The sequence below is a fragment of the Oryctolagus cuniculus genome, chromosome 4, assembly GCF_051225735.1.
Source record: "Oryctolagus cuniculus isolate XC-2025 breed Fujian yellow rabbit chromosome 4, ASM5122573v1, whole genome shotgun sequence".
In the NCBI taxonomy this organism is placed as follows: domain Eukaryota; kingdom Metazoa; phylum Chordata; class Mammalia; order Lagomorpha; family Leporidae; genus Oryctolagus; species Oryctolagus cuniculus.
In genome coordinates, this window is record NC_142870.1 from 139,454,465 (window position 1) to 139,468,602 (window position 14,138).

The 14,138-nt window shown below is 38.3% G+C and overlaps 1 protein-coding gene across 8 annotated transcripts in view; it reads left to right on the forward strand.

Annotated features, from left to right (window-relative positions):
* ATR (ATR checkpoint kinase) overlaps positions 1 to 14,138 on the forward strand; it is a 130,819-nt gene that overhangs the window by 84,542 nt on the left and 32,139 nt on the right. For all 8 annotated transcript variants that reach the window (XR_007924529.3, XR_016232748.1, XM_051859026.3 and 5 more), the window contains 5 exons: positions 3,766 to 3,857; positions 4,095 to 4,272; positions 5,936 to 6,115; positions 6,533 to 6,692; positions 9,911 to 10,090. Coding sequence is in view for 6 of the 8 variants with exons in the window: in XM_051859026.3 (XP_051714986.3) it covers positions 3,766 to 3,857; positions 4,095 to 4,272; positions 5,936 to 6,115; positions 6,533 to 6,692; positions 9,911 to 10,090 (790 nt within the window). In the remaining 2 variants the exon portion in view is untranslated. The remainder of the gene's footprint in view (positions 1 to 3,765; positions 3,858 to 4,094; positions 4,273 to 5,935; positions 6,116 to 6,532; positions 6,693 to 9,910; positions 10,091 to 14,138) is intronic.

A 14,138-nucleotide genomic window follows, 5' to 3' on the forward strand; every position in this document is an offset into this window, starting at 1 on the left:
GGCATCCAGTCCAAGCTCTGCCTATAGGATTAGCACCAGTCATTTTCTGTGATGGTGGAAGAAGAGAAAACTTTGTGACTAATTTATGATATACTACTGTAGATTGTGTAGGTGGATTTTTACTTCAAAGAATTGATAATTATGAAAGTAGGTTTCCTTTCCCAAAGAAAATGAATTTGTTATAGCAAACCAAATTATACAAAAGATGATACTTACGTGTGGCACACGTGATTAAGGCCAAATTAGCCTTCTACTTTGGAGATTAACTGTCAAGTTTGGCTCTGCTCTTGAATCTGTTTTGTGTGACAGCTAAAAGCCTTTTTCCTTAATCTGTTCACCAGACCCCAGCTGATTATGCTGGGTAGTAGAGATCTAGTAAGAAGAGAATGGGAATCTTGGATAAGCAAAGAACACGCAGTCTGCTGCCTTATTAGACCACACTGAACGCAGCTTCTTCTAAAGGTTTCTATAAGCTCAAAAACAATGATTCATAAACACTACTGTTTTATAATGTCCATGAGCAGAGAAGGTTACTGTTGGTCAGATGGCATCACAGTAGTTCAACTGAGGAAATGATGAAGAAAACTTTGTAGAAGTAGGGAAGGAGTGATTATATGTGGTAGATGTGTTTCTTTGGGTTTTTAGTTGAGAGATTTTATTATATAAATTTGAGAAAATTTGTCACGACTCATGTTGAAGTGTCAGGTTTCCATGTGACATACACTGCACTGTTAGACTCCCCTTGTCTCATATTTGGGCCTATGATACACAGAGCCTGTTGATATTTGGATTGTGAAAAGTGTGTGTCAATATTCAATGAAGGGATGCTGTGTTATAGTGAAGCAAATGGTCATTGTGGAGAATCTCTATTTGCATTTAAACAAATATTTCTCTATTTTTTATGTTTTTTTTTTATTTGAGTGGTAGAGTTACAGACAGTGAGAGAAAGAGACAGAGAGAAAGGTCTTCCTTTCATTGGTTCACTCCCCAGATGGCCGCAACAGCCAGAGCTACACCAATCCGAAGCCAGGAGCCAGGAGCCTCCTCCAGGTCTCCCAAGTGGGTACTTGCGCCATCCTCCACTGCTTGCCCAGGCCATAGCAGAGACTGGATCAGAAGTGGAACAGCCGGGACCTGAACTGGTGCCCGTATGGGATGCCAGCACTGCAGGCAGGGGTCCTACCCATTACACCACAGTATTCCTTTTAATGTACTCCATTTATGTGGATAAGTTCTCCCACCCTGATCCTTATTGTCATTTGGTACTTTTTGGTTTAAGACTTGGTATGATACACTCTTGTGGATAGTAAATAACCGGTTAAATATTCCTTGTCCAAAATATCTGGGACCTGAAATGTTTTTAGAATTCAGATTTTTGGAGGCCTGTGTTGTGGTGTAGCTGGTAAAGCCACTGCCTGGGATGCTGGCATCCTGTATGTGCACTGGTTCAAGTCCCAGCTGATCCAGTTGCCTATTAATGGTCTGGGAAAAGCAGCAGATGGCCCAAGTGTTACCTATGTGGGAGACCAGGAAGAAGCTCTTGGCTCCCAGCTTCAGCCTGGCCCAGCCTTGCTGTTGGGGCCATCTGGGGAGTGAACCAGTGGATGAAGATGTCTCTCTCTGTCTCTCCTCTGTAATTCTGTCTTTCAAATAAAGTAAATCTTAAAAGAACAAAAAGACATTGAAAAAATTGAGATTTTTTTCAGATTTTGGAATATTTACATATATAATGAGATCTTAAGAATGTGAACCAAATCTAACCACAAAATTCATTTATGTTTCATACATCCTTTATAGGTGTACCCTGAAGGTATTTTTACACAGTATTTCTAGTGCATCTACATTATGATTGTGGCCTGTCCCATGAGGTTGGGTCAGGAATGTTCCACTTGTAGCATCATTTTTGATGCTCAAAAATCAAATTTTGGATTTCTCATTAGGGATACTCAACTTGTATTACCAATTCTACTCAGATTTTTATCTTGAGATTTTCATATTTTGGTGTCTGATGGTAAAAGGTTGTAAAGTCATTCAAAGTTGAACTTTTGAAAATTAAATTTCTGTTGTTTGTATTTTAGCCTGTCCTAAATTGTTTTTGATGGTTTCATATTTAGAAATTGAAGCATACTCAATATTTATGTTGCTATTTTTAGATTTTAAAAAATATATAACTGTCATTTATTTAATTTTTTTGATGTTTCTACTTTTAAGGATATTGAATGTAGTCTTTATGAATCTGTTTTCTTTTTTATAATATGATATATACAAAGAGACTTCAAAAATTTGTGGAAAAAATGGAATGAAAAATAAATTTATTTTGATACTAAATTTTTTCCATAATATGTATTTTCCATGAATTTTTGGCAGATGCTTCATTCTGTGCTATATGTAGTATATTAGATCATTAAATGGAAAAAAATATGCCTACCCCAGGAACCAGCATATAATAAGTATTCAAATGGTATGATTAATAAAAAAGAGGAAACTCTAGCTGCTTCTCTGTAGTCATCATTCAAAATATCACTGGTCATTCTAATGTCACCTAAATAGAATGCTTAGAAAAAATAATCAGCCTATATCATGCCTTCTTTTTTTCCCCTAGATTGATTGATTGATTTAAAAGCCAGAGTTAAAAAGAGAGGGAAAGAGAGATCTTCCATTTGCTGGTTCACTCCCAAAACGGCCTAAATGGGGCAGGGCTAGGCTGAAGCCAAGAACTAGGAGCTTCTTCTAGATTTCCCACATGGATGTAAGGGTCCAAGCATTTGGGCTATCCTCCTCTGCTTTCCCAGGCACATTAGCAGAGAAAAAGTGGAGCAGCTGGGCCTTGAACTAGTGCCCTTATGAGATGCAGCTGTGGCTTAACCCACTGTGCCATAGCACAAGACCCATCATACTTTTTTTAAAGTAACTGACAATAGTTTAAGAATGGATGTATATGTTAAGTAGTAGGCTTTGTATATTTTGCTATGCCATTGACACATCATTTTATTATGCCTTTATGTTGAATGTCCTATGCAACTCTCAACTCTCCAGTCCATACCACCAGCCCCTATATTTGTATCTTAAATTTAATTAAAAATCCTAAATTATTAGAATTGTTTGTCTCTGAATTCATATGCATTCGGTGGCTCTTCTTGCTTGCAGTTTGTTCAAGTTAAGCATGTAGCTAATTTTGTAACAGGCTGTGTTATTATCCAAGAATTTGTTCTGCTCTAACATATGCAAAATCACTTTGCTAAAGAATGGCATTTGTAAATGTCTCTACCAGAAATAGTGTGACAAAATGTTTTTGAAGAATGTAAAGGCTAAAATTTTCTAGGTTGGGGTAGGAATTTTGCCTAGTGGTAGTGCTTGAGATGCCCACATATTAGAGTACCTGACTACTCTCCAGCTTCCTACTAATGCACACCCTGAAGGCAGCAGGTGATTAGCTGGTCACTACTACCCAGGTGGAAGACTCAGATGGAGGTCCTGGCTTTGGCCTGGCTCAGCCCCTGGCTGTTGTAGGCATTTGGGGAGTAAACCAGCAGATGGGAGATTCTCCATCTTCTTGTCTATCTCTATCTCTCTCTCTACCTTTCAAATAAATAAAAAATGAAGGTTAAAAATTTTTCTGGGTTATTTCTGAATAGAGATTATTTTAAGTACAAAATGCAATCAAATGCAGCAAGATGAACAATATAGCATCTAAACCAGTGAAGTATCTCTAAATGCCTTTGTAAACTTAAATAAAGTTTGATCGATATGGATTTCTTTCAATAGGTCTGAATGGACAGATGAATTAAACACATACAGAGTGGAAGCAGCTTGGAAATTGTCACAGTGGGATTTGGTGGAAAACTATTTGGCAGAAGGTAAAATTACTTCTTGAAATATAAGCGGTTTTAATATATTAGTCATAAATATTTAGAGTTAAGTAGCTTAGAAGCATTCATAATTAATTGCTTTGACTGTTTTGTAATTATCTTGTTTAGTTCAAAGTAGGCTGAAACCATTCTTCAGTATTTCTGCTGACCATTTTATCCACTGTTAGAAAACTGGCTCTTCGACCTAGGACTATAGCATTTTTTGACTCTTCACTTGTTTTTCAGATGGGAAATCTACATCGTGGAGTGTCAGACTGGGACAATTGTTATTATCAGCCAAAAAAAAAGATATCACAACTTTTTATGACACATTGAAACTGGTGAGAGCAGAACAAATTGTACCTCTTTCCGCTGCAAGCTTTGAAAGAGGCTCTTACCAACGAGGATATGAGTTTATTGTGAGGTATTTTGGAAGTTTGCATTTTTATATTCCTAATCTGTTACCCTCAAATAGGTAAACAGATATAAGCGGTATAAACAAATGTATAGTTTGAGATTATCTTGGAATTCAGTTAAATGTATTTTAATTCAATAAATACCTTATGTAAATTCATGGTATTTATTTAAGATAGTAATGAACTGTCTCTTAAGTGTAGTGGCTACACAATAAAAATATTTAATAATAAAAAAATGTGACCTGATAGGATTGGAATTTTTGATGAGTAAATAATTCTGATAGTAAGTTTGGTGTTACACAAAGCTACACAAAATTACTCTTTCATACTTTCACCTCACAGTCTTCTTATAGTTTTTTTAAAAAAAATCCTAACTTACATCCTTTTAATTGAAAAAGCAATTATGAGACTAATAAAATACGTTATATTTATCTTCTTGTAATGGCATATTCCATATAACTAACCTAAATAATCTAGACATCTGTACCCAACACATTAATGATTATTGCTTGTTAAAACTCTCTTCCCTTCTTGTTGATGAATGAATGCATTTGACATTTCCCCCTCACCATATAATGCATTACATTATCAGAAAAGAATATTAACTTTTAGAGGAATGGAAAAAATGATAAAAATATTTTTGGTCTAATGATTCACCTGCAGAAAAATGATAAAGGAAGTGTTGTGATTAAACAATAGTAACTTTTTAAAGTTATACAAATTCACTATGTTTTGTGTCAGCCACTATGATAATGTCTTAATGAAATCAAATACTGGACTACTGAGTTGAATTCTTTTCTCTACCTACTCATCTATATCCTTGTGAATTGAACACTGAGTCATAGACACAAACTGCTATATAAAGGGGAAGAAGCTATGTGAATATATCACAGTTTCTGTCATTCCTAGGAAAAGAAATTAAGAATGTATTTGTTCCACAATTTTTTTACTGGCATACACTAGGCCAAGCCCTCTTATAAGTAGGAATATTCATTTGCAAATATTTTATATTGATTTATAACAGATCCATATTTTCTTTTATCTTCATGTAAGTGGTGAAATTTGATTCTCAAACATTTGAATTTGCCGTGGTATACCTTTCTTCAGTTCATAGGAATTTGGAGATCACAACAAAGCCCTGAATATTTTAACCAGCATAAAGTGGTGTTTATACCCACTTTGAAAAGATATAAATGTTGCTGTTTATGTACAAAGAATATATATTAATGTTCTGCAAAAGAAAACTATATTTTAGATTTGTGGTAGATTTAAAGTAGTGCTTCATATATGAAACTAATAAAACTGAATGTGATAAAATTTTTAAAAAACATTTATTTATTTATTTATTTATTTGAAAGGCAGAGTTACAAAGAGGCAGAGACAGAGAGAGATGTCTTCCATCCTCTGGTTCCACTCCCCAAATGGCCACAATGGCCAGAGCTGGGCTGATCCAAAGCCAGGAGCCAGGAGCTTCTTCTGGGTCGGTTCAGGAACCCAAGGACTTTTGCTATCTTCCACTGTTTTCCCAGACCACAGCTGGATTGGAAGTGAAGCAGCCAGGTCTTGAACTGGCTCCCATATGGGATGCCGGCACTGCAGGCGGCGGCTTTACCCTCTGTGCCACAGGGCTGGCCCCAGAATAGCGTTTTAACATTGATTCTATCTCTTCAGATTGCACATGTTGTGTGAATTGGAGCATAGCACCAAACCACTTTTTCACCAGTCTCCAGAAGACAGTTCTCAAGAGGATTCTCTAAACTGGGTAGCTCGACTAGAAATGACTCAGAATTCTTACAGAGCCAAGGAGCCTATTCTGGCTCTCCGGAGGGCTTTATTAAGTCTCAACAAAAGGTTTGCAGACTACTTTTTTTTTTCCATTTTAATCATCTTATATTTGGTATTATTTTTGTACACGTATTTCCTACTCTTCTAACTGAATTTGCATTTTTCTATATTCATTTAACAAGGCTACACTATATAGTTGAAATGCACTTAGAATTTAAGAATCACTTTTATATACCATGAATTTTTATAAACATATTTGTTGGTACTGATTTAAATCAAGAATAAAATCTTCATAGACTTATAAGAAATAAAATGAAACATTGTGAGAAAGCTTAAATCAAGGATTTTTAACAGATTAATCAGTGATTCCCTGAAATAGTATATTGAAGAGATTGTTGGAAATATTTTAGTTTAATTATTGGATATACTTACAAATACTCTTTTCTCCCCCCCGCTGCCCCCCATTTTATCACATTTCTTTAGACCTGACTACGATGAAATGGTTGGAGAATGCTGGCTACAGAGTGCCAGAGTGGCCAGAAAGGCTGGTCACCACCAGACAGCCTACAATGCTCTCCTTAACGCAGGAGAATCACGGCTTGCTGAACTGTATGTGGAGAGGGCAAAGTGGCTGTGGTCCAAGGTAATGGCCAAGGGAATGTCATCAGATATTTATCCTGTTGGGGATTATGTATTTCTTGCAGAGGCGCAGCTGATAGAAGATCCCTAATCAAAATTTAAAACCTTTTTCTGTCCGTCTTCTTCATTATTTACCTACTATAATTTATAAAAAGCTATTCAGTTATGTTGCTTCTTCAAAATTATTAAATCATTAAAAATAGTCTTTATACCTGTAGGATTAACTCTGAAGTTTAGAAAGGTCCTTTTTAATCTAGTCCCAGACTGGCTCTATAGGTTCATTCATTTCTGTCTCACAAAACCCTTTGGGCTTCAGCTAAAACCAGACTACAGATAGTCCTTGATTCATGATAGTATTATATCCTGATAAACCTATTGTAAGTTGAAATATTGTAAATTAAAAATGCGCTTAGGCCAGCGCTGTGGCTCAATAGGCTAATCCTTCACCTGCGGCATCGGCACACCGGGTTCTAGTCCCGGTCGGGGACCCGGATTCTGTCCCGGTTGCCCCTCTTCTGGTCCAGCTCTCTGCTGTGGCCCGGGAGTGCAGTGGAGGATGGCCCAAGTGGTTGGGCCCTGCACCCGCATGGGAGACCAGGAGAAACACCTGGCTCCTGGCTTCAGATCAGCACGGTGCGCCGACCACAGTGTGCTGGCCGCAGCGTGCCAGCCGCAGCGGCCATTGGAGGGTGAACCAACGGTAAAGGAAGACCTTTCTCTCTGTGTCTCTCTCTCCCACTGTCCACTCTGCCTGTCAAAAAAAAAAAAAAAAAATGCACTTAATACTCTTAACCTATGAAGCATCATAACTTAGAAACACAGTATTACAATAATCTGCCCTTATCCACAGTTCCAGGTACCTAACCACAAATAAGCAAAAATAAATAATTCACAAGTTTTAAATAACTATTTTTTAAGTTTATTTTATTTGTTTGAAAGGCACAGTGACAAGAGAAGAGGAAACACATGAAGAGAGAGATTTTCCATCCACTAGTTTTTTGAGTTTTTTTTTTTTTAAGATTTATTTATTTATTTGAAATAGTTACACAGAGAGAGGAGAGGCAGAGAGAGAGAAGTCTTCCATCTGATGGTTCATTCCCCAATTGGCCACAACGGCCGGAGCTGCACCTATCCAAAGCCAGGGAGCCAAGAGTTTCTTCTGGGTCTCCCAAGTGGTGCAAGGGCCCAAGGACTTGGGCCATCTTCTACTGCTATCCCAGGCCATAGCAGGGAGCTGAATCAGAAGTGGAGCAGCTGGGACTTGAACCAGCACCCATATGGGATGCTGGTGCTTCAGGCCAGGGTGTTAACCCACTGAGCCATAGCGCCGGCCCCCATCCACTAGTTTACTCCCTAAAAAACCACAATGGCTAGGGCTGGGACAGGCCAAAGCCAGGAGCCTAGAACTCCATCCCGGTCTCCCATGTAGATGGCAGGGTCCAAAGTACTTGGGCCATCTTCCACTGCTTTATGAGGTGCATTAGCAGGGAGTTGGATCAGAAGAGGAGCAACCAGGACTTGAACTGGCTCTCATATGGCATACTAGCATTGCAGGTGACAGCTTAACATGCTACGCCACAATGCTGACCCCATTAAACAACATTTATTATAGTATATTATTATAGTTGTTTTAATAGTTATTGCTAAATTGAGCTTTATCATAGGGATGTATATATAGGTAAAAACATGACATGCAAAGGTGGAGAAATGGAATTAAAGAATGAGTTTATTTTTGTACAAAAGAATTTGAAACCAATGAATTATGTATAATATGCATTTTCCAAATATGAACAAATAAACTCATATTTTTAATCCCATTTTTCTGAGAACTTTTTGAAATACCCTTGTATTTAGGGTTCAGTACTATATATGGTTTCATCATTCCCCTGGGATATTTTTCTTTTTCTTTTTCTTTATTTCTTTTTTTTTTTTTTATTAGTCAGAGTTAGACAGTGAGAGAGAGAGACAGAGAGAAAGGTCTTCCTTCTGTTGGTTCACCCCTCAAATGGCCACTACGGCCGGCACACTACGCTTATCTGAAGCCTGGAGCCAGGTGCTTCCTCCTGGTCTCCCATGCGGGTGCAGGGCCCAAGGACTTGGGCCATCCTCCATTGCCTTCCCGGCCACAGCGGAGAGCTGGACTTGAAGAGGAGCAACCGGGACTAGAAGCCAGCACCCATATGGAATGCTGGTGCCGCAGGCAGAGGATTAACCAAGTGAGCCACGGCGCTGGCCATCCCCTGGGATCTTGGCACATACAGAGGGAGACACTATATACTGCGGAGTTGAATGTTTACTGTCATGGTCACATGGCTGACTGGAAACTGTGACTCACTGCCACCCAGCATCACAAGGAGTATCACGGTGCATATTGCCAGCCCAAGAAAAGATCGAAGTTCAAAGTATGGTTTCTACTGAATGTGTATGTCTTTCACATCATTGTAAAGTCAAAAAATTGTAAGTGGAACCATGATAAGCCAGTGACCATGTGTACTTGCTTTTCTCCCAGTTAAAATTATTATTCTTCCTACATAGAATGTTCTTAACCAGCTTCTATGCCACGAAAAGCAGTATCCATCATTTTAAGAACAAATTCAAATTTTTTGCATTGGTAATTTTTTTCCAAGTTTTTCAATTTACCAATTTCTAATTGGTAAATTTTCACTTATGTCTTAAATAAGTCATTATTTAAAAAAAAATGATAAAAGAATGAGGTGGATTTTATTCTGATGTAACAACACTGTAATTATGTGACTAGAAGCAATTCTTTCTTATTTCTAGCCATTGATAGTTTTCCTGAAACTGCTTCCCTTCATTTTCTTATATGTGCAGGCAGATAGAGAGGACTCCTTTCTTTATCTTTGAAATACTCATGTACAGTCCAATGTTATGACATTTGGTACAATGTGTTTTTATTTTGGTCTTTTTCTTCACATGACTAGTGACCTTTTTTGAAGCATAGATTTTGATTTATCCATTACTGCTATCTCCAGTTCCCTGCACCTGGCTTAATTGTAAAATGAATGAGTTACTGCATATGAGATCTACATTAGATAGAACATTGCTTCTTTTTTAGAATTTAAAAAGAGGGAAATGAGAGATAAGCATGAGATTTATACATAAACTTATATAATGAATTTTAAACACTACTAATTTCGTTTTTGAGAAAATAGAAATTCTGTTCCTTAATTAAAAGGCTTGTTGTTGCCTTTTTTCTCTTAGGGTGATGTTCACCAGGCACTTATTGTTCTTCAGAAGGGTGTTGAACTATGTTTTCCTGAAAATAAAACCCCAGCTGAGAGTAAGGATGTATTGATTCATGGTCGAGCTACGCTACTAGTGGGCCGATTTATGGAAGAAACAGCTAATTTTGAAAGCAATGCAATTATGAAAAAATATAAGGCAAGTATATATGATAATTTCATTTAGAAATTCAGTGTGTACATTTTGACTTTGAAACTGGATAAAATGGTTTTAAAGTCCAATTTGAAGGACACATGTATAATAAAAATATGAAACATTTTGACATTTTAGTGAGAGTATCATGTAAATAAATGAAATTATCACAGAGTAAATATACTCTTGAAACCATCACTGAGGTCATGAAATGGAGGATTATTAATACTTCGTAACTGTCCCCACTTCATTTTTACCTGAATAATCATTGTCCTTGTCCTCCTTTTCAAAGTTAACTATATCCTAGCCTGAAATAGTTGTGCAAAAACAATATATAATTCCCTTACTAGCTTATTAAACTTCATATGGATGATGTTCTAAGGCTTAATGCCTATCATTAAGCCATATATTGTAAGAAAACTACAATGGAAATTTTGAAATACTTTGAACTGAGTGATCATAAAAATGTGGCATATCAAAACCTCTGGGATGCAGCTAAAGCCATTCTTAAAAGGAATTTAAAATTTCATTTACATATATCAGAAGAAAGTAAAGGAGAAAAATTAATGAGTGACGTATTTATCTCCAGCTAAAAAGTAACTGAAAAGGGGGAATAAAAGAAAATAGAGGAAAGGAAATAATAAGGCTAAGAATAATCGTTAGGTTTGTGGGGCAAACTAACTGAAAGAAACAGAAGAAGAGTTCATATAGGCATTGGAATAACCTGAGTCATTGAATACCAAGCTGCACAAGAATAACTCAAAATTCTATGAACCCAGCCGGCGCCGCGGCTCACTAGGCTAATCCTCCGCCTAGTGGCGCCGGCACACCGGGTTCTAGTCCCGGTCGGGACGCCGGATTCTGTCCCGGTTGCCCCTCTTCCAGGCCAGCCCTCTGCTGTGGCCCGGGAGTGCAGTGGAGGATGGCCCAGGTGCTTGGGCCCTGCACCCCATGGGAGACCAGGAAAAGCACCTGGCTCCTGGCTCCTGCCATCGGACCAGCGCGGTGCGCCGGCCGCGGCGGCCATTGGAGGGTGAACTAATGGCAAAAAGGAAGACCTTCCTCTCTGTCTCTCTCTCACTGTCCACTCTGCCTGTCAAAAAAAAAAAAAAAAAAAAAAAAAAAAAAAAAATTCTATGAACCCAGCAAGGAATAACTGCTAGGGAAAGAACAACCATAGAGAACCTATAAGAAGAACAATTTTCAGAACTCACACAAGTTTGAGAGTCATTCAAACCACCAGACAAATGGAGACACGTCACTACATACTTGGAGTGTTCAGTAGAGACCATGAAATGGCCACACCTAATTTAGCCCAAGGCTAAAAGCTGCTCTATGTCCACCTTAGAAGAACATCAAAATAAGCTTTAAAAGAATCTAGGTTATTTTCAAGTAACTTTACTGCCTGCCAGATCAAAATCTAACAAAATCTAAACTTAACAATATAGAATTAACTATGATTAGTATCCAATAAAAAATTACTGTACATTTGACAAAGCAGGATCATGTAAACCATAGATAGAAGAAAAATCCATCAACAGAAATAGTCCTGGCGCGGGCCTTGTGGTAGAGTTCAAGTTGCTGCTTGGGGTGCCCTCATCCTGCTAATAGAGCTTGTTTGAATCCTGGCTATTCCGCTTCCTATCTAGCTCCCTGCCAGTATGCTGGAGAAGACAGCTTATGATGGCCTGAGTACTTGGGTCTTTGGCACACACATGGCAGACCTGGGTGGAATTCTGGGCTCCTGGCCTCAGCCTATTTTCCATTTTATTTAAAAGCAAAGAGAAAAAGGGATAATCTTCATCTGCTGGCTCATTCCCCAGTTGCGTGCAATAGCCAGAGCTTGGCTAGGCTGAAGCCAGGAGCCTGGAACTCAATTTGGTTCTCCCAAATTGGTAGCAGGGACCCAAGTTCTTGCTTCCCAGAATGTGCATTAGCAAGAAGCTCAATTAGAAATGGAGTCTCCAGGACTAAAACCAGGCACTGCGTTACAGGATGCAGGTGTCGCAAGTGGCAGCTTGACTGCTGCACCACACACTCACCCCCAGATGAGGATTTTAAAACAATTGTTGTAAATAAGCCTGTATGTATGCTTAAGAATATAGACAAACATAAGAGTGAAGCAACCAAAGGAATAAGAAACATTAAATATAATCAAGTACCAAAGCAAGTGACAAAAGCAACATGAAGTTTGGAACCAGTAGATGTTGAGTTCTGAGTGAGAAATATAGTAGGAACCCAGCCACTGCACCCTTGCCTACAAAAATGTCATACCACCTCAGAATTTAACCTTGCTTTGCTTCGAAAAGTATATTTATAGTTAAGGGTAATGATGATGAGGCAGATGCTGAAGCCAAACTTTACGTTTAACCTTCCTGGGAGGAGAAATCTTCTGACTTTAATTTGTAAGACACACCACTTCTCAGGCATACAGAAACTCACCACTACTTAACAGCAGGTGTCTCATCTCTGCCTTGGTACTGACACTTGGATTTCAGGAAAAAGAGATCTGGATCCCTGATTTCCTGTTAGGATGGTTTGAGTAGCCTTTTTTTTTTTTTTTTTCTTTTTCTTGTGCCTATTGCCTGGACAGGATGTAGAAAAAAGTGATAGAACAAAAAGAGTAGAGGCTTATACTGTAGACATGGAGATCAGAGGGACCATATGTTGTGTGATGTCATTGATATGAAATGGCTGGGATAAGCAAATCCAGTGACAGAAAGTAGATTAATGGTTGTCATAGGCTAGGGGTTGGGAATAGGAAGTGACTGCTAAATTTTTGGAGTGATAAAAATGTTCTGGAATTAGTTTGTGGTAATGGTTGCCAAACCCTGTGAATATACCAAGGAACCATGTTTAAAACGTGAACTTTATGAATTAATCTCTGGGAGTTGTTTCTTTTAAAAATTACCCAAATGTGGCCAGCGCCGTGGCTCACTAGGCTAATCCTCCGCCTAGCGGCGCCGGCACACCGGGTTCTAGTCCCGGTCGGGGCGCTGGATTCTGTCCCGGTTGCCCCTCTTCCAGGCCAGCTCTCTGCTGTGGCCAGGGAGTGCAGTGGAGGATGGCCCAGGTGCTTGGGCCCTGCACCCCATGGGAGACCAGGAAAAGCACCTGGCTCCTGGCTCCTGCCATCGGATCAGCGCAGTGTGCCGGCCGCAGCGCGCCGGCCGCGGCGGCCATTGGAGGGTGAACCAACGGCAAAAGGAAGACCTTTCTCTCTGTCTCTCTCTCTCACTGTCCACTCTGCCTGTCAAAAAAAAAAAAAAAAAAAATTACCCAAATGCAATTCTTTAGATGAAAAATACAATATCGGAAGTGAAGCATACCTAGTATTGTAGTAACTAGAACTCGTATCATTGTCTTGGGAATGTAAAAATTATTATACCCCTAACTTGTGAACTTGCCATGCCATTCCTAGGTATTTATCCAAGAGAAATAAAGTGATAGTGACAGCAAATTAGATATTACAAAAGGAAAGATCAGTGAAATTGAAGACATTGCAAATGATACTCTCAAAATGAAGCATAGAAAGGAAAAAGACTGAAGAAAGAAAAGACTAAAAACAGACCCATAGCCATTGTGGCTATGGGATGATATCAAGCAATAGAATATTCCACCTGAAACTGGGATTTCAGAAAGAGAAAAGAGAACATTGGAGGACAGAAAATGTAATTTAAGTAAAGATAAGAATAAACAGAAAATAACATATAATAGAAAAGATTAACATAACTAAATGAAAATATCAATAAAATCAGCAAACACTTATAAGATTAAATAAATAAAAAATGATGCTGCAAATGACTGATGTCTTAAGTGAATAAAGGACAGTCTGTTGCTAATATCATAAATGAGTATGTTTACTCCTTAGACAACACATTTGAAAATGTTTGCATGGACAGATTCCTGGGAAAAAAATAAAATTTACCAAGCTTGACACAAGGAGAAATGGAAAATTTTAGTAGTTGCCTAGCTTTTTAAATAATTAAACAGCTTACCACAAGCACAACCCCACTGTTGGACTTCACTTTTGAATTCTATCAAATATTTGAAA